Raw genomic sequence first — 25,950 nt, forward strand, 5'->3', positions numbered from 1 at the left:
TACTAAATTTAACAGTTAAATATTGGCCAAATTGAGCTATTTTAGGGATATTTTAAATCCTTATTAGTGGACCTGCATATCTTAGACTGAAAAGTCAGCAGAGGTTTTCTGGCAGTACTTATTTTAGTTGTGAAATGAGGACTGAAACTATGATTATGTATATGTGTTTGTGGAATGTCACTGATAATGTGTTACTGTTGTTCTTTGACATGTTATTTCAAGCACGCTAATCATGCCCTATTTGTATTCAGACTATAGCAAATTTTTTAATTTGCCTGAGAGGTAACGTGATTTTGATGAGCCTTTGTTAGTCTGTTTCACTCAACTGAAGCAGTTACTAAACACACTATGTGTCCACGAACCTTAAAAATTATGATTATCATCCTTAGGTCTTCCATTCACTGGCAGTTATATTACATCTGCACCTGGGCCATAGTAATGTTTATTGAATTTATGGTTTGTGAATTTTATTATTTTCTTATGCTTTTATGCATTAAACACATTAAAACGTTAAAGAAAAAAACAAACATAAAACATTGAAGCATTTCAAAACAACATAAAAAGTCTATTAGTAGTTTTTTATTTTTTTGCATTAACGTCACTGCATCCTGCATGAACCACACAGTCGACATGGAGCAAATAATAAATTACCCATTTGCAGTTAATTTGGCCCATCAGTAAGCTTGCTCTCACCTTTGAAGTCCAGGACATCCCATAAAAGGGTGGGATTTTCACAGTTGTGCTGTGCCCTCCAATGCTCAATAACGTCCTGTTTCTTATTAAACACCTTACTGCAAAGGATGCAGTTAAAGTGAGACCCCACCCTCAGGGATATACCTTTATTGAGGCCCCTTAATATGTGGCCTTCCTTACCTATCATCTCCTCTTCTTCCTCCTCTTCTTCTTCTTCTTGACTCTCTCTAGCTTCTTGATGGTGAGAATGGAGGTGGCGTTTGAGCTTGGAAAAGGAGAAGAACTCCTCGTCGCAGTGCACTAGGTTGCGTTTCTCATTGAGCTGCCTCCAGTAATGTGCTGCATGTTTGACCAGTTCATCCTCTGCTTCACGGCCCCCACGCATGGCCCCATCCCTCAGTTGCACCTGGACCTCCTCTCCGTGCACGTACAACAAATGCAGCTTCATGTCAGCAAAGGTAGGGGTGATGGCCTGGCAGCGCCCACACTTAATTTGTAGCTCGACTGGGTCAACGTGTTGTTCTGAGGCCTGTTCATCAGCTTCTGAAGACCTGCAAGACAAGGAACATCTATGTCAAGAACAAGGCAGCTTTAGGCAGAGTCATCGCTCAATGTTTGTTACTTACTCTTCTACAGACATATTTTCTTCATGTTGACTGATGGACGGTTCAACGGTGAGTATTACCCGGTGCACCTCTCTCAAGTGGCTAAAGTAGACACCCACATAGCCAAATGACTTCTCACAGAATTCACAGCAAAGGCTCTTCCTGGGCCTGCTTTCCGCATGGTGCAGTTTCATATGAGTGCTAAGACTGCCCGAGTGAGCGTAGGCCTTCCTGCATACCGGGCAGACATAAGGCCGCAGGTTACTGTGGCTGTTCATGTGGCTCTGCAAGTGATGCTTGAATTGGAAATACCTGTTGCAGGTAGGACATCGATGCAGAGGACGACTTCCGGTGTAAATCACTCCTCCACCACCTTTGCATTCTACCACAGGCTGCTCAGTAGCTTGCGAAGACTGTGGAGCACTCGATTGTTTTCCTGATATCTGCTGTCCTAATAAGAGCTGCTCCAGATCAAGGTTCTCTGATGTTGAAGAGGAAGGAAGTGGAACAAGTTGTGGAATAGTGGTTTCCATTACCAGTACCGGCTTGGGACGAATACTCCGATACTTTTTGGATATGTCCAACAACTTAGCTTGAGAGGCAGAATTCGACACACCAACTGGAGGTTTATCAGGCACCCTCCTTCTGAAAAACGACAAGGATCTCTTCTTTCGAGCCTCGAAGGCTAGAATATCCTCCATGGTTTTCCTCTTCCTCCCCCGTTTCTTGCCTGGAGGTTTCTTGATTTGGGTGTTGCTGTGGTCTTGGCTTAGGCTTTCACTTTTAACTTTGCTGTCCGTGGATGTGATTTTGTTGTCTGGAGGGCTTTTCAGGCTGCTTTTGGCTCCACTCACAGTCTGCTTGTCTGAGAATGGGGTGCTGGCAAGGCTGGTTGGTGCCAGGAGGGAGTTCTTCACCTTGGCATAGGGCAAGATGGGCAGCTTGCCCTTGGGTGGCGATGGAATGATCTGAACAGCTTTGCTAAAGACAGTGGGTGAGAGGACTGTGATGGCACTGCCAGCCGAGGCTTGACCCTCTATTTGGGGTTTAACTGGGGAGATTTTCTTGACAGGGGCTGCAAGGGAGGTTCCAGAAGGATAGTGCTGACTTTTGAGTGGACTGGCATCGCTTTTTTGCTCCACTTTTCGATCTGTCTGTGAACCTGGGAGCAAGGGTGTAACACTGATTTCAGACGAAGTAGGAGCATCAATCAAAACAAGCTGCTCAGATCCTGGGTCTGAACTCTGGTCTGATTTCATAGCAGATGATTGAGCTTGTATGGTTGCAGAAACCTTGGCTGGACTCAGCATCGTGCTACTGCCTTTTTCTGGAGCGCTCTTGCTTCTTACCGGTTGATATCTAGGAATAGGCAGCTTAAGGTTCTTCTGGATTGGCTGTTGCTGTTGTGTCTGAGGTAAGGCCACCAATGAGAAGGTCCCCTCTTGTCCAGCAACCTGCATGAGTGCATAGTTCTGGGCAGGGACAAGGATGGATTTGGGGCTGACAGCTGCGGATGCTTCTGGAAGGGCTGTGGGAGGCTGGCAGGATAGAACTGCAGATGATGGAACCACTACTGGGGCTTTGGGGGCAATGCTTCGAAACTGGAGACCCTTCATTTGGGAGTGGGGACGTGCATCACCTGTCAAAACAAGATAACTCCTAAGAAAAAGTTAACTGAAAAAAAAGAGAGGGTCTAACTAATTTTTCATTCTTTCTTACACACTCACACACCAATTTACCCTGGGGCAAAGAGTTTGAGCCCTCTTTGATTCGAGCTCAGTGTACTGCTCTTGTTCATGCTGCAGCTCACTAAGTCTTATACCTCCTCATGCTTCCTAATGCACACTTACAAACAGAGACAGACAGACACACACACACACTTGCAAAAGGAATAAACCGCCTTTAAAGCATAACAGCTGCCTAGCATTAGAATCGTTATTACATGAACAAGAATAACAGTTAAACAACCATACTCAAAACACGTCATGACTGTCCACACAACCTTGTGGCCTTCTGCCTCACAACTGCAGATATAAAAAATTAATTTGCTCAGCAATAATTAAAAAAAAGTACACTTACATTTATTCATTTGGCAGACACATTCATCCATAGTGGCATTTATCAGTTTGCGTTTTCTTTTGGAATCAAACCAAAGACATTGTCACTGCTAGTGCCAAGCTTTACCAGTTAAGCAACAGGAACAAAAGAAGACATACTACATAGTTCTCTATAACTTTTTGACAAAAGAGAGATGGTACAATGTTTGATTGATTAGAATTTAGTATTTAGCAGCAAGTAAAACTAAGTTTTTACTTTACAAGTAAAAAATTGTAAAGTGTAGCTATAAAGATTGCTGATGAAGATGGAATTTTTTTTTTAATGATGTTTCAGCACCCAGTTTTCAGTCAATAAGCACAAAGCAGGGTAATTCCTAATCCCATTTAGGCTAATTAATTAGGTTAAAAACAGAAACATCATAAAGAGTTGGGCATTTATCAGGCCTAAAAGGGAAAGATGAGAACAGTTGAACAGGAGGAGAGTACTCTATATTAGGTGCAAGGAATGGGGACTTATTTTTAGCCACAGGGTCATGAAGAAAAATAAGAGCATCACGGACCAATTAGCAGCATGAAAGGTGAGGAGTTCAAAGGTGAGATCTGGTGTTTATGTTAGAAGGGTTACGCTCCGGCCACTACGTATATCTATGCGTACATCTGTTTTTGTTGTGAATACCAGAATGCGTTTGAGAGAATGAATTTAGTGTGCAAATGTGTGTGTTTACACCTCACCCGTGCGTAAAGGAATCCAGGCCAGATGTTGGTCAATAGGTCATGGGGACTTACCTGATAGCCTAACAAAATTGCTATCTAATTTTATAGGTTTATTCTAAGTGATTATAGGGAGGGACAGGTACCCAAGTACTTAATTTCTTTTTCAAACATTTCACAGTGATCTAAATTCAGTGACAGTTACACACAAACATATCAAAAATGGGGGTCATTTTTTTCATTTTGTGACTGGTTACATTTTTGGTAGTTCCTTGTAGCTTGATTCATCAGACAACAATTAGTGGCAATTAAGAGTCAAGATTTCAGGATGTTCACATACAGCAGAATGCATTCTTCCTCTTAATGGATATAATGAGATAAATGGAACAGAATGTGTTTTTAACTCTTATTAAGCATTAAAATGTCTGTATGACGTATACAAAAAAGTACTCTGTTGATTTATCTAATTGAATACTACTAAAGCAGACAAAATCTTGGTGACTACAAAAGCGATTATTATTATTTGACCTTAAAAGATGAGCTTCATAAGACTGCATATTATTATCTCTATACTCACTCTGTGTGTGTGATTTCAGAGGGCTGGAACGGTGCTCTTGGGTTTTCATGTCTGCCACACTGTCACTGAAGATCCTAAACAAAAAAACAAATGCAGAGAACAGAACTGAACCTCTACTGTGTAATTAACACAATAGATGCTTTAAATTACAGTGTTTAGAGATGTCTGCCTGCGTTCAAACGATGTCTTCTCCCCCCTCTCTCTCTCTCTTACTATCTCGATCAAAACCAGAGGACATTCCAGATGTCACACAGGCTCAGATTAGAGTCAAGGCAAAGGCAGAAAAACAACAGGAGGGGAAGGATAGAAAGGGAGTGAAAGACCCGAGGAAGAGGGGACACTGAATGAGCCAGGTGAGATGGGATCCAACCCTAATGTGTGTGTGTGTGTGTGTGTGTGTGTGTGTGTGTGGTAGTGGGACGAGGACAAGGGGGATGTCATTTGGCCTGTACATGAAGGTCCTCATCTGTGGCAGTGAGATAGCAGCCTTGGAGTGTGCGTGTGTTGCGGGGGACTATATTTTAGGGAGGGGTTTGTCCAGGACCCTGTAGGTCTGAAAGGAGATGAAAGGAGGGTATCTGCAGGAGATAAAAGAGGTGGACACACACAACCGTTCTGGTATAGAACATCCATATCCAGCGGCCATGAGGTCCGACTGCCACAGAAATGCACACACACACACAGCACATCTGTCATATCTCTATGCCTTTACAAACTTCCCGATCTCTAAATGCAACACCGGCCTTTCGTACCATATTTTCGCTTGTTTAATCAAGCCTGTGTTGGCTAATTCCCCTGTTGTTCTGGGCAAGCTGTGAAGTCGCTGACACGTGTGAAAATAAACAAAATAGGGAAAAGATGAAGAGACAATAAACTGCACATGCTAAACATTCTCAGCCAAGTTCCTTCAGAAAAGTCAACGAGAATTTTCTGTCACAAAAGAGAAAATCCACTGATCTGTTTGATATGACAACTTGAAGAGTGTTATTTCTCAAATCTACCCAGAGGAAGCATCATGTCTTTTTAGGCTTTTCTACTTAATTTTGATCCTGAACTAAGCTATCAGTCAAAAGTTTGGACACACTTGCTTGTTCTTCATTACAACAAATTTTCCATGCTTTAGAATAATAGTAAAGTCTTTAAAACTGTGAAATAGAAGTATGAGAATTATGTAGTTTTGATAAAATAATTATATGTATGCACAATTTATATTTGTCTACAAAACGGTCCACTTTGTGTCCTTTTAGATTTTTTTGACTGGTAGTGTACAGTGGCTCCAAAAAGTATTGGACACTTAAGTTATAAAAAATCAACTTAATTCCAGCTGATTAAAAAACAAATAGCAAATGTCACTAGGTTTGATATATGCATCGAATATGATGAAGTCTGTTCGTTTAACCTGCACATGCTAAACGTTCTTAGCCAATTTCAAACGAGAATTTTAATTCTCAAAAGAGAAGGTCCACTGAGCTGTTTGATATGACAACATAAAGAGTGTTATTTCACAAATTTACAGAGATTTGATTTTTAATTTACCGAGAAAGATATCTGATGATTTGTTTATGTAAGCAGCAACGGATCTTTTCTTCTGTATTGTGACGTACATGGAGAAACGGAATTTCAAAAAAGAAAAAGAAAAAATGTAGGGCGGGGACTTTGTTCTATACATCAGCTGTTGATTGGATGGAGACAGATCTGGATGACTCGCATGAAGAAGTTAAACCATCTTATAGCATTGCTGGATGTGTACAAGGGTGTGTGTTTGAGTGAAAGATCAGTTGTCTCTCTCAGAAGAGGAGACATTTTCAGGAGCGAAAACATACCACTGTTTGCCAATCTCTGTTTTTTTAAAGTCCTTGCTTAGAAGAGACTGTGCCTCTCCACAGCAGACTTACGGACACACAGTTTTTGCAAGAATGTGGCACACTCACACACACACCTGCAGTATCTTATCTTGTGACAGCCAAAGCAACAAAATATTAACCAAAGGAAATGAAAACACAAACATGCCAGTACATCGTAACATGCTACGTACATGTGCCTGCAAAAAGACTGCTCTGCAGGAACAATACAACAGACGTTAAAGCATGTCAGTCAACCAGAGCACAGTATCAAAAGAACCACATGAAATAATATCAACTCTACATAACACATGTACAAAACACACTCTTGAGTAATTAGCTGTCACCTGAGACAATCAATGTGGAAGAGAAAAAAATCCATTCCAATTTCAAAACTACAGGCTTGCCTGTACACGCAGATGTGGACTAATCAATAAGAAAAGCATCCCACATTAGAAAGATGAGAGAATACAGAACCAAAATATTCTCACTGACTAAACCATTTCAATGTAAATCACTACATGCTGCTGAAAGATATGGTTGAAAATTTCAGGGAAATGTTGCAGGAGTCAAAAGATAACGGCATGTGATTTTTTTTTTTCTTGAAGATACTGTGGTGAGGAGCCTCATTTCCGCAGAGCCGACCAGACAGGATGCTGTAAATCAAGGTACTGAACTTTGACCCATGGAATGCAGTCGCCAAGGGCAACTCAGTGTGTGTCACCTCTATGGTGAAGTGTTGGAGAGGAAGCGACTGCGACAGTCAAAATTACTCTCAGCACTTGGGTTGATGTTGCATGAACATCCACAGTAGGAGGGGGCAAGTGCTACAATTATGAATTTAGATGGGTAATTGTAGCTCAAAATTACCTTTGAGAATAAGATGATAAGAAGGTATAGGAAGTAGGGAGGATTGGTTATACCCCAGATTAAGTGATCAGGGGGTATATGAGGAAGGCCAAGAAACCGTAATGAAAGTGTGAGAACCATAGACTGTAAAAAAATGATGGACGAAGCGTCTCCTATTCCTTCCATTATAGAAAATTGAAGCCAAAGCATCTCAGTATGGCCGCTGACATCTTGAGTAAATGACGTCATTTGGAGCCAGAGTCTGCGCAGTAGAGGTTCGTTTGGAGCCCGAGTCTGTGTCATGAGGTGGAGCCGCAGTATCAAACTCCCACAGACCCAATCAACCATAACAACACGCCCTGTTTTTATAGCATCAAATTACTAGCTAAAATCAAACTTATCACAAAAACGAACAATTTAACATATATCAGAGTGATAAATACCTTAAATGACCAAAATCATCTTTGGGAAAATTGTATTGGAAGTGTCATTTATTTTTTTATTTTGACTCAAGTCCCATTCGTTTATATGGAGAGGGCAGGGTTTATGACCTGTACTGCAGCCAGCCACCAGGGGGGCGATCAAAGAGCCCGCAGATTCACTTTTCAGGATGTGTGAGGCCCACCTGGTGAGAACCTGTGACCAGAGGCTAAGTCTATGTGAGTCACCTTATAGAACCTTTAAATTACCTTTTGCTGTTTGGTGTGCCATTTGTATTCATTAAGTAGGTCACACAGTAGAGAAGACTGCATAAACCCTCACACTCCACCTTCAACCAACTCCCATAACACCATGCTTCCCTCATTTCATCACTATGCACTCATTTCCAAATTTCCCTCCACTTCCTTCTTTTTGCCTCTCAGTACTAGGGTTCAAGGGTTGTGTGGTGTAATTGTATTAATGCTAGCTAATTCTACCTTTAATGCTTTCTATTATTGTTGTGTTTATTTTACTCCTCTTTTAATAAATCCCACAAAAAGTCTCAAACTCACAAGTTCACTCAGTCATGTGCACTCATTCGGTGAATCGGTCAACAAATCCTTTACTAAATGAACTCACAGAATCTACCAAATTAAAACATGCAAATAGTTTTTTGTCCTGAAAAAGGAATTTATGATGTCAAAGGATAGTTTCTGTTGAGATTGTCATAATTTACTCACCTTCATACCATTCCAAATCTATGTGATGTTCTGTGTAATAAAATATATCTATTTAACAATTATGACATTAACTGCAAATTACTGACATTGACTTACTGATTCTGTTAACAATCCTACTTTTATGTCATCAGTTGCCCATCAAGAAAGACAACTAAAAGATATAACATTGTTTATTTTAAGCACACATCTTCCGCTTTACATGCCCAAGCTCTTTAAAGCTGACTTGATTCTGATTGGCTGGATTATTATATTTTCAGTTACAGTTTTGTGCTTGGTGTGAATGGGCCTTATCTCACTGTGGCTTAAGCAAAACAGCTAAACAGGTACTAACAAAGAACATAAGAAAGGAAAACAAAGTAAGGAAGGCCAACTTTACAGGAACACCGGCAGAAAGACAAAGACCTGCATCAAGTTTTCCTGAGTGATGGAAGGTGTGGTTAAAGATCTCGATCTTCAAATCGGTGTATAATATCAGAACAGAGAGGCCAGGGAAAAGGAGCCTGTTATAATATGCACATTTTTAATGTTAGAGAATATGAAACTGAGCATCAAAGCTTATGCAGACACTCCTGCCTCAGTACTTGTTCACGTTTGGGGACCCTAGAGACTTAAAGGAACACTCCACTATTTTTTAAAATAGGCTCATTTTCCAACTACCCTAGAGCTAAACAGTTGAGTTTTACCGTTTTCGAATCCATTCAGCCGATCTCTGGGACTGGCGGTAGCCCTTTTAGCTGTAGCTTAGCATAGATAATTGAATCTGATAAGACCGTTAGCATCTCGCTCAAAAATGACCAAAGAGTTTCTATATTTTTCCTATTTAAAACTGGACTCTTCTGTAGTTACATCGTGTACTAAGACCGACATACCATGGGTACAGCAGGCGCAATGATATTATGCAGCGCCTGTAAATAGTCCCCAGCTAGGTAACTTCCAATAAGCCTATTTTCAAGCACTGTGCATTATCATTGCGCCTGCTGCACCAACAGCACTCAACTCAACTGTTTAACTCTAGGGGAGTTGGAAAATTAGCTTATTTTCAAAAATAGTGGAGTGTTCTTTTAAGAGTGAACTCCGGTAGCTTTAAAGAAGTAATAAGAGGAACGGTTGTCTAGATAGGGTTGAACCAAGAAGAAAGTCTGTTTGCACATAAACATGGTTCGTTGTGCGATCAGTGACCAACACTGCTTTTAAATCCACAGACACAAGTGTATTCTCACTCTCTGCTCTTGGGGTTAGAGGGATGGTTCAGCTAAAAATTAAAATTCAGTCACCATTTACTCATGTAGTTCATGACTTCTGTGGAACACAAAAGGAGATGTTAGGCACTACTCTTTTCCAAATATAAGATAAAGGGCTGCCAAAGTACCAATAAACATCATAAAAGTAGCCTATATAGCTCAAACAGTAGTTTTGTGTGAGGAACAGACTAAGTGGAATATACTACACAAGTCATATGAGCTACTTTTATGAGGCTTTGTCATTTCTGGAGCTTGATAGCCTTTTATCAACATTCACTTACAATGTAAAAGAGCAGCATGAACAATCTGGTGAGTAATTGATGACAGAATTAAAATTTTTGTGTACTATCCCTTTAAGCTTCGGCATGCTGTTTTACCCCTGGTCCCTCTGAAATCTCCCAGGAATCACCCACATTGTGTTCAACAAAGGCACCAGTTGTAAATCCAGAATTCAGAACGTGTGTCATGTGATGGAGGAGCTGTCTCTCATTTCCCTGCCATAGGGAGGGTCTCTCTGATATAGCAGCTGTTTCTCTGATGAGTTGGAGAATCTGGGAAACATTGTCTGGCGAGATCAAAGAGAAGCAGGGCTGTAATTACCGCGGTAACCAACGGTAAAGCTGTTAAATTAAGCAGGCTCAACCTTCAGTCTGTTAATGAGAAATTTCTCTCCTTCTCTCATTAGAGGAGGTATTTATGAGGCGAATCAAAACCGCACACTGGGGTCTGGAGAGTTATTTATTGATTGAGGGCATTTATCATACCTAAACATTCAGTAAAGAGAGTTATACAGTTACAACAGAATCATCAGGTCAGAACTACGCAAGATACAAGAATCCACTAAAGCCAGATTCAATTAATCATAACAAAAGTAAGAACTCCCATAGCCCGACAGCTTCAGAGTAACTTCCAGAGGTAATATGTGCCTGAGAAAGTGGTATAACTACATAAACACAAGGTTTGATGGTGAGGTCTGTTTGACAGCTGCCACAATTACTGATGTGTAGCTTTACAACATTTACAAAAGACGGAAAGCTTTGAAAGAGAGTATGAGTTCTGAATTCTAATTAAATGCGCATTTTAAAGAAATACATTGAAAAGATGGACCTTTCCATGTTTGGTTTTGAAAATTTGGCTGAAACGGCTGTCTATTTTATAACGACATAGCAAAGGGAGTTCTCGGATCTCCTGAGACGCTCCAAAGGGGATTTGTCAAGCCCTTGGTCTCTTGTTGGCTGTAAACACAGCAAATGTACAGCTGGATCCAGCTCTCAATACTGTTGACTATGTACTGTACAATGTTTATCACTCAAAATACACGACTAGACCTAAATGCAAAACATTCCACTATGTTGCTAGCAGTTGCCCCTAAAGTGACTGACAAGCATCAATGAAGCACAAAGAATGAGACTTTATGCTAAGTATTGACTAGAACAGCTCCCCATTGAGACTTTATAAGGACTGGTAATGAAGAACCATGACTTATCAATAATAGCTTAGCATTATTGCAGTAGACTGCAGTGCAGGACTGTGGTAACAGCAGTGCTAGCAAATCTGGCCTCAACCATATCAGTTTAAATAAAGATCAAGTGTATCACTGTGCCATGAGAGAATAAGAATGCTCTAGGTCAAGTGATTGTTTTATACAATAGGATATAAAACCAAGCTGGCAGACACCGCAATGGCTTCATTTTCCAGTGATATGGACAGTAAAGCACACCCAAGCAGTCACCTTAGTGAAACTTCGGTAAAATCTGACAAATAATCTGTACAACCAACTTGAACCTGTATCGAAATCTGCAAGGGGAAATCTTTTGCTCTCATGTGAAATTCCAGATCATGTAGATTCCTTATGAAATTACTTTCACCTGTGAAAATATGTGACCCGTGCCGGCAAAATGAGTCGGAATGCGCACGGGCTAATTTTGAGCTACACTCTTAAAAATAAAGGTGCTTCACGATGCCATAGAAGAACCTTTTTGTCTAAAAGGTTCCATAAAGAACCTTTAACACCTGAAGAACCTTTCTGTTTCACAAAAGGTTCTTTGTGGCGAAAGAAGGTTCTTCAGATTACAAAAAGGTAAGAAAGAGATGGTTCTTTAAAGAACCTTTGACTGAATGGTTCTTTGTGGAACCAAAAATGGTTCTTCTATGGCATCGCTTGAAGAACCTTTTGAAGCACCTTTATTTTTAAGAGTGTACAGGCAAAAAAAGTTTTTTTTTTTTTTTTCGATTTTAGTCAAATTTGAGGTTTTCATTAAGCCCTCGTCTAGAGATCCCAATGCTCCAAATACTAATTAAACATCTAAAATGATCTTTATTTGTACGTTTTCTGAGAGGAGTACCTATTCTGGAGGAAAAGATGCAACATTGCTCTGTGATTTTGCTTTGGAACCTTCAGAAAACTTTAAAGCTGCAGTACGTAACTTTTTTGTGTTCAAAATTTACAAAATTTATATAATAATCGAGTACACCATGAATCCATTTTCCAAACCGGGTTTTTGGCTTGTCCTGAATCACTACGGTACACCTATAATAAGTGTTTATATTCAGACTATTTTAGACTGGTTCGGGTAGGTACCGCTGCGGAGTAGCCCAGTACCTGCGTGATTCGTCAGACATAAACAGATAGAAGTAGCTCCGGCTACAATGTTCTTCCGCAAGACGCACGCAGTTCTGTTTATTAACCGATAGAGCGCCAAAATTTACGGACTGCATTTTTCTCAAAATTGACTTTACGGAATATCGACTTCAAACAGGTGTAGCTCAGTAATTTTTCATCAGATTCCAACAAATCATACATCACTTTGAACGTATTTTAATGGAAAGTGTGAAAATGAAAATAACTCATTTTTTAAAAATTGCTCAATGTGATTAATTTTGCCAGCACAGGTCACATGTGATCACGGGTCAGTATGAAACGGAAATCGTGACGCATACATAAATGAAACGGCTTCGCAAACAAGAAAAAAATAAATAAATGAAAGACAGGACAATGAATAAATCATTGGATTGTTGTTGTTTGCTAATTGCTGCAATCTCACGTAAGGGGCAAGTTTATGGCCCAGCCCTTGTGCACACCTCAAAGAAGAGAAAAGATGAATAAAATAATGGTAAATTATTTATAATAAACACTGCAATATTCCATAAAAATTAAGAATTGTCAATTTTGATTTCATTGTGACGAATATAGGTATTAACACAATTATTTTCTCAAAGACATGCAGTAAATACCCAAAGAATCTTCAGTGTCTCTGCCCCAAGATGGTCTAAAATCCTCTTCTTCCTCCTCTTCTCCTTCCACAGCCCTCCACTCACCTGAAACAACCACAGAACAAACATTTCTATACATTTACTAACCAATTTACATGCATTTGAATTTATCGTACTGCTGTCAGATTGGGTACGCACAATCCATTTATACTTGGCAACATAAATGCGTCTCCACTTCAGATATAAATCTGATCTACTACACCCATGCTATATGCAAACAAAGTTCACTTCTGTGATGATACTAATGCCAGCCAGTGAAATTTTCCACCTCATATGAAATTAGTGTATGAGATTTGCGGCCACTGTTTTTAGGTTTCATATCGATGATCGCGCGGCTCCTGCACTTCCTTATGCTGTCGTAGTTCTTTTTAGGAAGAGTATACTTTATATGTGAGGCCTGAACAACCAGATGCATTTATATTTGATCTTTTCATGATCCTGTAACTATGAAATATGACCAAGTGTAAACACCCCCTCAAAGGAACCTTAAACCACATAATCTGTCCAGCGCACAGAAAAGACTAAATAAATAATAAGAACGTCCAAGTAAATTATTCACTTGACATTCTTGAACCTCACTGACTACTCTTGTTAGACACTCCCGTGTGAAAATGGAAAAATGAGATGTGGAAACTAAGAGAGAAAAGTTCATTCACCTGTACACTAACTCAGCAAAAACTACGTCTTCAGCCTTTGTGAGCAGCAGAGATAATCAGGTCCAACACCTCCAAACAGGGCTTACTAATGCAAGTAAGTGCACAGGCATGCTCTCGCACACCAATGCATATGTCGAAATCTCCACCAACACATACGAAACAAGCCTACACTGTAAACACGCTTCCTCTTTGAATCTTCAGCTGTAAATTATGGATGTTCTGGGTGTAACAGTGTGATAGACGAGGGCCCTGGAGTCCCATCAGGTTAAACACAAAACTTACACACACACACATATATCCAAGGTAAGAGTTGTGTGTGTGTGTGTGTGTGTGTATATGTGTATATAGAGCTCAAATGGAGTCAGCACCACACAAGGACAAAAGCAGATGCTGAAGCACTCAGTCAATAACGTTTAGCCCCCAGACACTGTTGACCTCACTGGGAGGTCCGTATGCTTTACCGTCTTTATGAGTATAATCTGCTGTACAGTTAAGGGAGAAATGATCTACTTATAAGATATATTACTGAGGTTTGCTTATTGATTATTCATAATGCTTCATAAAGTGGCTCTCTATGTCTCTGAATAATTTATAGGGACTCAAATACATGGGAATAAATTAAAATGAGTCAACTTTAGGGCTTTTATTTGGGAAGTTCTGGAAAGTGGGACATCCTGTGTTTTTGTAATGATTAGTATAATGAGCATAATGAGAGCATGATGTTGGCGTGACGGTGCAAATTCATTAATCATGTTAAATTTGGCTTGCATTGACCATTCATCTAAGTGATAATAAGAGCATTTAAAAAGAGCTTAACCTGAACTTCGTGAGCCAAATGAGATGAGGCCAAATATCGTGTGGTGTTGGCAGTTGCCATAAATAACAAAAAAAACAAAACTCCGCAAAGAGATTTAACATACTGTGCTTCTTTAACAAGTATTTATGGTGAAAAAACATACTAGATTTTTTATTTTTTTGAAGAAAATGTCATCTGTGCTTGTCATGTACAGTGTAATGTAAGTCTATGAGATTTTCTCGCCTGTTTTTATTGCCCACCAGGCAAAGTCTTCTCAATCCTTGCCAAAATATTAGAGGTCTGCTGCGTTCAGGGTATCTCTGTAAAAATGTACAGCAAATGTGCTGGTCTTCAACACACAGTCAAAGTCATCATTCAAAAGTTTGGGATCAGTACGTTTTTGAACAAAGTTCCTCATGTTCCAAGGCTCGAGGCTGCAATTATTTTATAGAAATACAGTAAAAACAGATATTGTGAAATATTTACAATATATTAAAATTTAAAATAGCTGTTTACTATATAAAATTACATACTAAAATGTAATTTATTCCTGTGATGGCAAAGCTGAATGTTTAGCAGCCAGTACTTTAGACTTCAGTGTCACATGATCCTTCAGAAATCATTCTGCTCAAGAAACATTTCTTTACTATTATCATCACAACTGAAATCAGCTGTGCTGCTCAAGACTTATGAAAACTGTGATACATTTTTTTTCAGGATTCTTTCGAGTTCAACGATTTATTGTCAAAGTTCAAAACATTTACTGTATATACTGTTCATTTTGATCAATATAATGCACCCTTGCAGAACAAATGTATTCATTTCTCAAAATCTTTCTAACCCCAAACTTTTGAACAGTAGTGTATGTGAATAATTCATGTGCTAAAATTATACCTGAATGCCAAAAGTATACATATGGTGTCAAACACTTTTGCCAACCAAGTCACAATGAAAATTTCAAAATCTGAAGTATGTTTTGTGATTTAAACATTAAATTCACTAGAAACTCCAGCATTATCAGAAACAGTGAAAGCTTTGTCTTCACCTTAAAGCAACTAGCTCTTGCCTGGCATTTTTTGACTCGACTCGAACAGCATTTCACCAATGTTTAACACTCTCACCACTCATCTTCACTGACAGTCCCACACAGTCAACACGCAAGCCTGCCACTCAGCTCCCATAGAACAGTAAAAGCACACCCCTCCATTGATGTTCAGAGCACAAATGGTCTAATGATTATAGGTTTATCATTAAAGCATTAGTTCACACAAAACTGAAAACTCACGTTTTCAGTCATCATTTACACACCCTTATGGAAGAGCACAAGGGTCAGTAAATAATAGTGGTCTGCGCTGAAAGCGGCAGCGCCTACGCACACAGCTCTCACATTCTCCCTCTTTACATACTAAAATGTATACTGTTTGTGGAGTTTTTTTCTCCATTCTGTCACCGATGGAGTTTTGGTTCCTTGCCGCTATCGCCTCTGGCTTGCTTAGTTGGGGACACTTCATTTCCAGCGATATCGTTGACTTGATTGCAAATGATTGCAAAGATACTATTTAAACTGAACTGAGCTGGATGATGACATCACTGAATTGAATGATGAACTGTCTTGATTAAATTTTTTTTTTTTATTATTTAATTTTTCAGTAACTGAAAAATTAGTGTTTACTATTGTAATTTTGCATTATTGACACACTATTTTCCTAATTAATGCTGTTCAGTTGCTTTGACACAATCTGTATTGTTAAAAGCGCTATATAAATAAAGGTGACTTGACTTTATTGTTTGCCGTTGCCATTTAATAGGGATGGGCGATATCACTTATTGTGTTTTCGATACTTAATACTTTTGGGACATGCCTTGGAACAGCCCTGTTTCGATGCACAGTCAGCAGTGAGTGAACGCTCTTTGTGATTGATTGATTCGGTCTTGCATCATTTGCGTGTGTTCAGATGAGCCGGAAAATAGTTCTATTCTACACAATTATTCGCTAACATAGGTTATTCGTCCAATTCAACGCATATTGTACGCTGCATTTTTTGTAAAATAAACAAAATCACTGGTAAAAAAAAACACACACCTTAGTATCGATATTTTTATTTGAGTATCGATACTTTCGATACTCGCATCAGTATCGATATATCAATACTTCAGGATTCCCATCCCTACCGTTTAAAAGTTCTGTCTGATACTGATAGGAGTCTGTCTAATAATCAGAAAGAACTGTTAAACAAAGGAGCTATACAAAAAAGTATTAGAACGATTGCTTTTATATCATTAGTAATAGAAAGGTAAACATTATAATACTTTCTCGCATACTGTCAGCTTTAAGCAAATACGCATTTTGCACTTTGCAGACTTAGTCGAATCCAGCTGTGAAATCTTGTGAAGTGTGCATTTGTATCCTGCCTGATTGCCTGTACTCTGTGTGACTGTTGGTCCGTGCGAATTGAATGCGGACACGAGGAGAGTTCAGCTTTGCTGGAGACGCACAATCAGCAAAGATAGATAGATATAATATTTATTATCTATCTATCTATCTATCTATCTATCTATCTATCTATCTATTAGGGGAGCATTCATCCATGCTCTTCCGCTTTTTTGTGCATGGATGAATAAATATAGGGCTGGACAATAATTCAATATCAATATGTATCGCGATATAATTTTTTTCAATAACGGTGATATGATTTTTAAACACATTTCCGATATTTCGATATACATTATCAGTGTTTCCCATACATTGATTTATTTGTGGCGTTTGACTTCGTTGAATAAACATGAGCTCTGCACGTTTCAAAATCAAAACTGTGTTTTATATGAATGTATCTCTGAAGGGAACCGACTGTCTTCAGAATAGTTTAGATGGCATTTTTATCTAATAAAGTAGCGCTCACGAGCGGAGCTGCTTTGTTTACAGCCATTACTGGAGAAACCGTTAGTTCCACCGCTCTCACAGCGCCTCCTGCTGGCAGACAAGCAGTTTGCATTTTCAATAATAAACCCATTTCCAGCAACATGCTTTTGTTGTTGCTCTATTTTTCTAACTCGGAGCATGTTTCATACTCGTTATCCCGGTTAATGCACGTTTCAATCTATAAGAATAATCAGCCTACACTACCAATCAAAGGTTTTTGAACTGCAAGATTTTTAATGTTTCTTAAAGAATTATCATCTTCTCACCAATCCTGCATTTATTTGATCCAAAATGCACCAAAAACAGTAACATTTTGAAATATTTGTAAATATTTAAAATAAAAAAAAAACGGCTTTCTATTTGAATATATTTTAAAATGTAATGTATTCATGTGATAAAAGCTCTTTAAAAAAAAAAAAATTATTATTACTTTCATTTAGCAAGGATGTTTTAAATTGATCAAAAGTGATGATAAAGACATTTATAATGTTACAAAAGATTTCTATTTCCGATAAATGCTGTTCTTCTGAACTTTCTATTCATCAAAGAAACCTGAACAAAATCTACTCGGCTGTTTTCAACATCATAATAATAACTGTACTTTGAGCAGCAAATCAGAATATTAGAATGATTTCTGAAGGATCATGTGACTGGAGTAATGATGCTAAAGCTCTGCTTTGAAATCACAGGAATAAATTATATTTTCAAATAGAAAACAGTTATTTTAAATAGTAAAAATATTTCAAAATGTTACTGTTTTTGCTGTATTTTGGATCAAATAAATGCAGGCTTGGTCAGCAGAAGAGAATTCTTTAAAAAACATTAAAAATCTTACTGTTCAAAAACTTTTGACTGGTATGTTAGCCTATAGTTTGAAGTTAAAAATATTAATATTAATAAAGAGAGTCTGAGATTTATTTGATAGTGATTTCACATTTCTTGTTTGTATGAAGGCTAAATACCAATAAAAGGTGAACATTTATTTATTCGCGCCATTTTTTTCCTAAAATATTATATAGTATAGTATAGGAGTAGGTTTCATAGAGTTGGCAAATAAATTTTTCATAAGTTTGTAGGTACAGACATCTGCTGTGGCCGTTTTTATGAGGCTTTTTTAATAGTGTTCATATCGATATCGGAATTATATCATATCGACCGAAATTAAGAAATATATCGTGATATAAATTTTGGCCATATCGTCCAGCCCTAGTGTGCATTCACTATTTATGGTAAAATATGTTTGCTATGTGGTAATTGTGTTCTTTGTTTTGATAAATTAGTACTAGTATCAGTGAACATCACAATAATGTTAATAATGTAGTTTGTGTAAACAGCATGCTTACTTTTTTATTTCAGATGTGAGAATAACAGTGTAAAAGAATCCCAAACATCCCAAAATGATGTTTTATTAACAAAGTTCGGGAGGAGCTGGTACAGATAATTAACCCGGCCAATTCATTATCAGCAATCACATCATCTATCCTATCAGCACGAAAGAGAACCTGTATAAATAGCCTAAGACGTCTTGCTTATATTTTCTCTAAGTCTTTCAGCATCCCTCCTTCACCCTGACTCCACACCATCAGCCCGTTCCTACCCTAAGAGGGGAGCGAATGTCCATTCCCTTCTTAAGCGTGTTGAGCTTAGTTAAACATAGAGAGAGTGCCAAGCACAAGAAATGCAGGGACAAGTGTGTGGCAAACAAATCAGGTTCGATTATTAAGGCTTTTAATCGCCAGAATGCTGCCGGCCGTTTAACACAATTTAACACCGCCTACAACATTGCCAAAGAAGAGCTTGCCTTTACTAAATGTAAACCTATGTTGCAACTTATGAAAAAGAATGGCGTTGCGATCAACATGACGTATGCAAACGGAAAATCATGTGCCGATATCATCGGCGTGATAGCAGATACCATCCGCGAGAACACCGCAGTTAAAGTATCGTCAGCTCAGTACATCTCTTTCATTATCGATGGAGACACGGACCTGTATGTCAAGGAGTGTGTGATAGTGTATGTACGTGTCCTGCTTGATGGACATCCCACAAATATCCTCGTCGGACATGTTGAGGTGAAACACGCAAATGCTGATGGTGAGGATGTATTATTATTATTATTGTCAATACATAGCATATTTAGTATTATATAGCAATATAAAATGTATATAATAATTATTCAGTGACTTACTGAATGCGTATTTTGGTTTTTCTATTGTAATTGTTAGAGCTGCATGATTCTGTATAAATTGTTCATATCGATATCGGAATTATATCGTATCGACCGAAATTAAGAAATATATCGTGATATAAATTTTGGCCATATCGTCCAGCCCTAAATAAATACAGACAAAATTACTTTTGGCGAATATCCAAGTAAACACAGTCGGTTAGCCATATGTCTTAACGTAAACAGTTGAGAAAGAAAAGGCATGTGTATCAGTAGTTAAATCCGTGCTTTCGTTCTTAAAGTGAAAGCAAACTAATAATAAACCTAATGCTGTCAAAGAAAAATTTAAGTGCTCATTGCTCCTGACTAAATAACCTTTGTAACATCAAAAATGATTAATCTATATTTAATTTATACATTGAAGACTATACACTTATTTTACATTTGATTATTACATTTCTGTAGCGTACCTGAAAATTGATTTTAGACTGAGCTGAAAAACCTGAAAAGCACTGTTTATTGAACTTGTGTCTTTGTATTTATTTTTTGTTATTGCTTGTAATTTGGTTATCTGTAGAAAAGATTTAGCACTGAGCCCATAGTAGCAGCCAGAACTGTTTTTCCAATTGTTTATTTTCTTTATTATTAAAAAAAAAAATAAAAATCGAGTCCCAATTGAGGTACAGGATGTGAAAATTTCAGATAAATGTTCATGTTATATATTTTGGTTGCATTTGTGAGTTAATAAAAATGTAGATGGTTGTTTAAAATGGGTATATAATATCATATTATCGATGATATTATCAGATGCACTGCATCAAAAAAAATAACAATATCGGTCGACCACTAGTAAATAATGACAGAATTTTACATTTTGGGCCTAGTATTTCAATTACATCCCCTCTCATGCATAAATGCCCAACTGCAAAAGGCCAATCCACCTCCAAATGTAAAAATTGCTCTATGATTAAAGCTTTCCACTCCAAACATTGCACAGTGTTTACCCTGATAGATAAAATTCCAGCAAACAGCCAAGTGTGCGCGCATGTATTCGTGTTTGTCCACCGAAATGGTTTTCAGTGAACACATGATTATCTCAGACACACACACTTTATAAGCAGTCCTGTGCTGTGACCTGGAGATTGAAATTGCACATAGGCTGAAAAGCGTGCTGTGTGCGACTCCATACTGCATCACTGCCTAATGTGCCTCCAGCATTCATGATACAGTCAGAGGCTTTTTTTGTCCAACCCTTAAATGTGACTAACAGCTCTCTCTTGTCCAATTCTGATGATGTCAGCACTCGGCTTGATTTAAAGGGGTCATATGATGTGATTAAAATTTTTCCTTTCTCTTTGGAGTGTTACAAGCTCTTGGTGCATAAAGAAGATCTGTAAAGTTGCAAAGACTAAAGTCTCAAATCCAAAGATATATTCTTTATAAAAGTTAAGAGTTAACCACGCCTACCTAAAACGGCTCGTTCTAACACGCCCCCACATATCTACATCACAATGTGGGAAGATTTGCATAACGCCGCCCAAATGTTCATGCAAAGAAAGGCGGCGTAACTTTTATTCTCGCAGTAGTATTGTTGTTGCTGCCGCCGCCATGTCGTGAAGGCGCTGTGTGTTTCGTTGTGAAAGCGAAACTACGTTGTTTGGCTTTCCAAAAGAGGATGATATTCGTTTCGTCATGCCTGGAGCTGATCAGTGCTGCTCGCTGAGGAAATACATCAACTTCACGCTGTGGCTCGCCGGATCAGCTTTCACTGTGGACGAAGCGGAGTCCAGCCCGGATCGATGCGTTTCAGAAAGGCGGGGCATAGAGGAGAAACAATAATGCACAGTATGTGGGAAAAAATTTGTTTTTTTTTACCTTAAACCGCAAACATATTTCATTACACCAAATACACCAAATAATGTTCTTTTTAGCAACATCATATGACCCCTTTAAGTGAAATGTCTTTATATACAAAGTTTTACATTTGTTACACTGAAAACTTGAGACAAAAATCATAAAATATATGGTGAATTTAACATGACATGACAAAAAAACAATTTAGTCTTTTAACAGATAATCACAGTAGAATGTTGCAGCCTTCTGATAGCCTCTAACTGTAATAGAGCCACTAAAGGCTGTCAGCACATCACTGAATAAAACAGCAGCAGGTGTTTTTGTTGTCGTTTAAAAACACTAGTTTAGCAACAGACACAAACAGATTTAACAGGGTATGGTTAGAATTGCACAGCTGTGCCCAGGCCTAAATTAGACTGGACTGACTGCATGTCAAAAAGACGAGAAGCAAAATTATAGCTTTCAGTCCTGGACTCTGGTATTAAACTTCAGTTGGTGAGCTTCAATGATGTCATTATTACCAGCCATGTGACCAAAGGGAAGAGGCCCTGCGCCAGTGATGTCTAATGAAAAGCTTTAAAAAAACAAACAAAAAAACACACACACAAGCATGGCACTAAATATAATATAATAAATAGTTTTTAGGGTCAAATTATCTTATCATGTGGCCCCAGTCTTTTACAGATGGGGCCATTTTCAAAGGTGAACTGTGTATTTTTTATGTTTATAATACTTACCTAAAATGTGTAAATATTTTTAAATGCTTTGATGTTTAAAATATGTAAGCCAGTCATAGATTGACTTCCCAAAGAGTGTATACGGTTTGTCAAACAATGGTAACAAAGAGTGTTTGGGGAAACCTGTTCGGAAACAATTCTGATTTGGGTCATAGTGGCATAAAAATTACCTTTGAAGTCTATGTGAATTCCTGTTTACAACTTTACTTTCATAATGTGGCATATTTCCAAGTAAAAAAAAAAAAAAACTTTTAATAAAATAAAGCATAAATTGAAAATAAATTAATTTATACCATTTCTTAAAGACAAATTATTTTAATAAAATAATGGTCTCACTTTATATTAGGCATCTTTAAATTAATTAACTATCTACAGGATGGTATTTTCAAATATAAGTACAATGTAAAACATGTACATAATAAGTGCATTGTATGAAATGATTACTTTAAATGTAAGTACGTAGCAGTCAAGGACACTTAATATAAAGTGGGTCCAAAATATTTCACAATAAGACCAGAAGCAAGCATTAAGGATGTTTTAATTTCATATTGACTTTACAAATAAAGTTAAAATGACAGAAACTTAGGACTGAAGAATGAAGCAATGAAAGAAAGTTAGGACTGGCCCTTGGATAGACACAAGTTTTGATGTTATTTCAAACCAACCATTTTATATTTAGCATTTCCATCGGAACTCTGCCTGAACTTGTTGAGCTAAATTTGCTCCTGTGTTTTTAAGCAATAGTGAGTCACTTCTGAAACTGAATCTGAAGATCATTTGCCAGAGGAGCCGGATCTGTTTCACCCCATCATATTAATACTGACTATCGTGACACTTTCTGAATGCCAAGCAACCCCCTAGTTCTTAAAATAAAATAAATTTATAAACTGAAATATATTTAAATTAATTGAAATTTATATTCAATAAAAATAGCTTTTTTAAGCAGTTCAAATGGCTGCAGCTGGTTAGAGCGTAAAAAGTAGACAAAACGTCCCACTGAATACTGATTTAGGTCCAGGTTCTTGATGCCAACATCCTGCAGTTAAAAAAAAAACCTCAGCTGAAAAACCGAGTTCCAGGACCAGTATTGGTTCAAGAGTCAACACTACCCATAGAGCTCATTCACCTCAATACAGATCCTGTATCTGTCCTTGTTTCTCACACAATGTCTCTACTAGTAGGTCTTTGTAGAGTCACTGGAGATTCATGTCTTGACAAAAGGCTTTCACTGTCCATTTGCTCCGCGAGCGCTAACAGCCGACAGCTTTCATTTCCTCACTTTTGTGTGTGTGTGTGCATGTGTTTGAAAGAGAGGATCTGCAGCACTGTATGTGAATACTAGATTCAAGCCCGCGGGTTCCCTTCAGCAACCTCTGCCTGTTTAAGTGAGAGTAGCCTACGGAGACATCCATTACCCTCCTGTCTGTCTCTCCTTCTCACTTGTTCTCAAGCACCACATTAAGAGGCAAAAAAATTATTTCCTATTTAGTGCAAGACAAGGTCTAACGGAGTATAGAATCAAACATCACATCCCTCAGGGATTTGATATGAAAATCTTCAATGCATTAGTCAAATCCAGTTTTTAAAGCTATCTTGATCATATTTTTTCACCTACAGAGACATTTACTCTTTAACTGGTGCCAGGAAGTGGCAGACTGGACCTGTGAACAGAGACCCCCAACTGATTGGCCGATTAAAGCCAAGAGTGATCAGCCAACCACCAGAGAGCATTTCACCAACAGATCAAACTGACACCCGAATACATCTGGCTCTAAACACGCTGCATTCAGCCAACAGAGAAAATGAAGACAGGACAGGAGAAAGCAAGGAAGAAAGGGAGCGATGGAACAGCAGAAGAGAACGGGGAGGAGAAATCCCTTCAAATTGATCCCATAGAGACCCTAAAGGTTTCATTTAAGAACCTGGATTAAGCCCTCCAACAAATCACGGGATGTGAGGTAAGAGAGAGACAGAAAAGGGGGGATGTGAAGAAGAGATAATATGTCCTCTGGCTCACACAGAAAACCCCAGTGCTGATGGAACACCAACCCAGTGATAGAAACTAGGTTACAACTTCATCAATGTTGAAAATAATCCACCGCTTTGAAAAGTTTTCAGGACAATATAATGGCTTAAAGTGTCAGGCAGAAACTCCTCTGCAAAGTCCAGAAAATTAATATTTAAAACAGTCTATCGTTTTCCAAATGCATCTGATTAAAATAAGTGCCATGCACAGGTGAACCAAAACCCACTGCCATAAAAATCGTGTCATAGAACACAAATAAAGACCACACAGAGGTATGAGTAACTCGCATAATCTTCTCCATCCAATTATTTTAGGAGACTTTTGATGTTCCAGATATAGCTGGAAAAAAAAACTAGGGTAGTTGTTCCCCAGAAGTTCTCAGCAGCATGGGAACTTGTTAACACGTCTTTGTTTCCAGATGGGGCTTCAGTAAAGTGTAGAAGTCAGCCTAATAGATTGGACCTGGAGATTTCAGCCAGATTTCACTATTTTGTGTGAAATATGCATCACACAACCAGTGAACGGTTTTGTCTGATGTTTCAAGAACATTCAAATGGCCAAACTGCAGTTGGGGCATGAGATACTCTCCTGCTAAGAACATAAAATGTTAGCAAAAATGAGTGCAACTGAAGGATGAGAAAAATGGAGTGAGAGTATTTGAAAAACATGAGCGAGAGGAGGAAAAAAAATAAGTGCTGCTGTCTCTTGTGTGCTGTAAAACTCTGCTGGAGTTCCTGTTGATGGAGCTCAAGATGCTCATGATGCAGGGGGGTTTTCGGTATGAGTTTGTTTGTTTGTCCACCTACAGTTCCTGGGCAAACCCCCTCATATGACTGCAACTATGAAACTATGTCACGATCTGCTGTATGTCAGAGCAGCGGTAGTTTCCACAGCATGACAAGCTTCTCAGTGCTCCTCTGGTCTGGCAGTTAAACGGTGCAGGTTGACTTCCTTCAGCACTGCCATGATGGATGGCCAACATTCAACATGAATAACTAAACAGCCTCATAAATTAGCCAGTCACTACTAATATCATTACACCCACCCCCACCCTTTGCCAACAACACACCCACTTATCCTCTGGCTGCCCAAGCATTTCTGCTGAAGTCTGCCTTGTGCTAAAAAGGAAATTCTGTCAATTTACCTTAACGCAGTTTATTTATTTAGAATTCTAAGCATTTAATTCAAGCTATATCCTTAAGGATTACCCTTCATAAACTCAATTGCATAGAAAACAGCAGGGGAAATTATGTTAAGGGAATTCGCCATTAGTAAAAGCCACAGGTGACTTCACTGTAAAGCCAAGAGACATCACATGCTAAGCATAGTAAATTGATTGTCCCCAGAGCAGCCACACCATTACAGCTAATTCTCAGTGCAGATGAAGAGCTGCAGAACGTAAAAATGAAACCCCAAAGCAGACACAATTGAAATCATTTTGGATAGACATGAAAAAATAAAGACCTTTTTTAAATCAAATAAATTCAGCCTTGGTGAGCACAAGAGACTTCTTTCAACAAAAAAAAACTAAACAAAAAAAATTCTGATTGCTTTTTCTGAAAATTCAACCAAAACATGACCACATATCAAGGATATGTGGTCATGGAACAGTAAACTCAGGAACAGTAAACAACTAAACTCATAAACAACTAGAGTTTCATGTCAGAAGGTTGTCACTCTAACATGTCTGGGACACCTCCTGCTCTATACTGATAAATGCTTGGAAGTCGTGGCCTAATGGTTAGAGAGTCGGACTCGTAACCCAAAGGTTGCGGGTTCGAGTCTCG

The 25,950-nt window shown here is 38.4% G+C and overlaps 1 protein-coding gene across 8 annotated transcripts in view; it reads right to left on the bottom strand.

The window, feature by feature from the left end:
* Positions 1-553: 553 nt before the first annotated feature.
* LOC107582754 (zinc finger protein 438-like) overlaps positions 554-25,950 on the bottom strand; it is a 53,541-nt gene continuing 28,144 nt past the window's right edge. For 2 of the 8 annotated variants that reach the window (XM_016268730.1, XM_016268731.1), the window contains exons 2-5: positions 12,969-13,052; positions 4,644-4,717; positions 1,320-2,937; positions 554-1,244 (exon numbers count right to left, since the gene is read on the bottom strand). In XM_016268730.1, coding sequence (XP_016124216.1) covers positions 662-1,244; positions 1,320-2,937; positions 4,644-4,692 — 2,250 coding nt within the window. In that variant the 5' untranslated portion in view covers positions 4,693-4,717; positions 12,969-13,052 and the 3' untranslated portion in view covers positions 554-661. Of the gene's footprint in view, positions 1,245-1,319; positions 2,938-3,037; positions 3,153-3,377; positions 3,434-4,643; positions 4,722-12,968; positions 13,053-25,950 lie in introns of those variants that run through there. The other 6 variants (XM_016268738.1, XM_016268733.1, XM_016268736.1 and 3 more) reach the window with 6 other exon arrangements.

The sequence above is a fragment of the Sinocyclocheilus grahami genome, unplaced genomic scaffold, assembly GCF_001515645.1.
Source record: "Sinocyclocheilus grahami isolate Dianchi unplaced genomic scaffold, SAMN03320097.WGS_v1.1 scaffold47.1, whole genome shotgun sequence".
Lineage (NCBI taxonomy): Eukaryota > Metazoa > Chordata > Actinopteri > Cypriniformes > Cyprinidae > Sinocyclocheilus > Sinocyclocheilus grahami.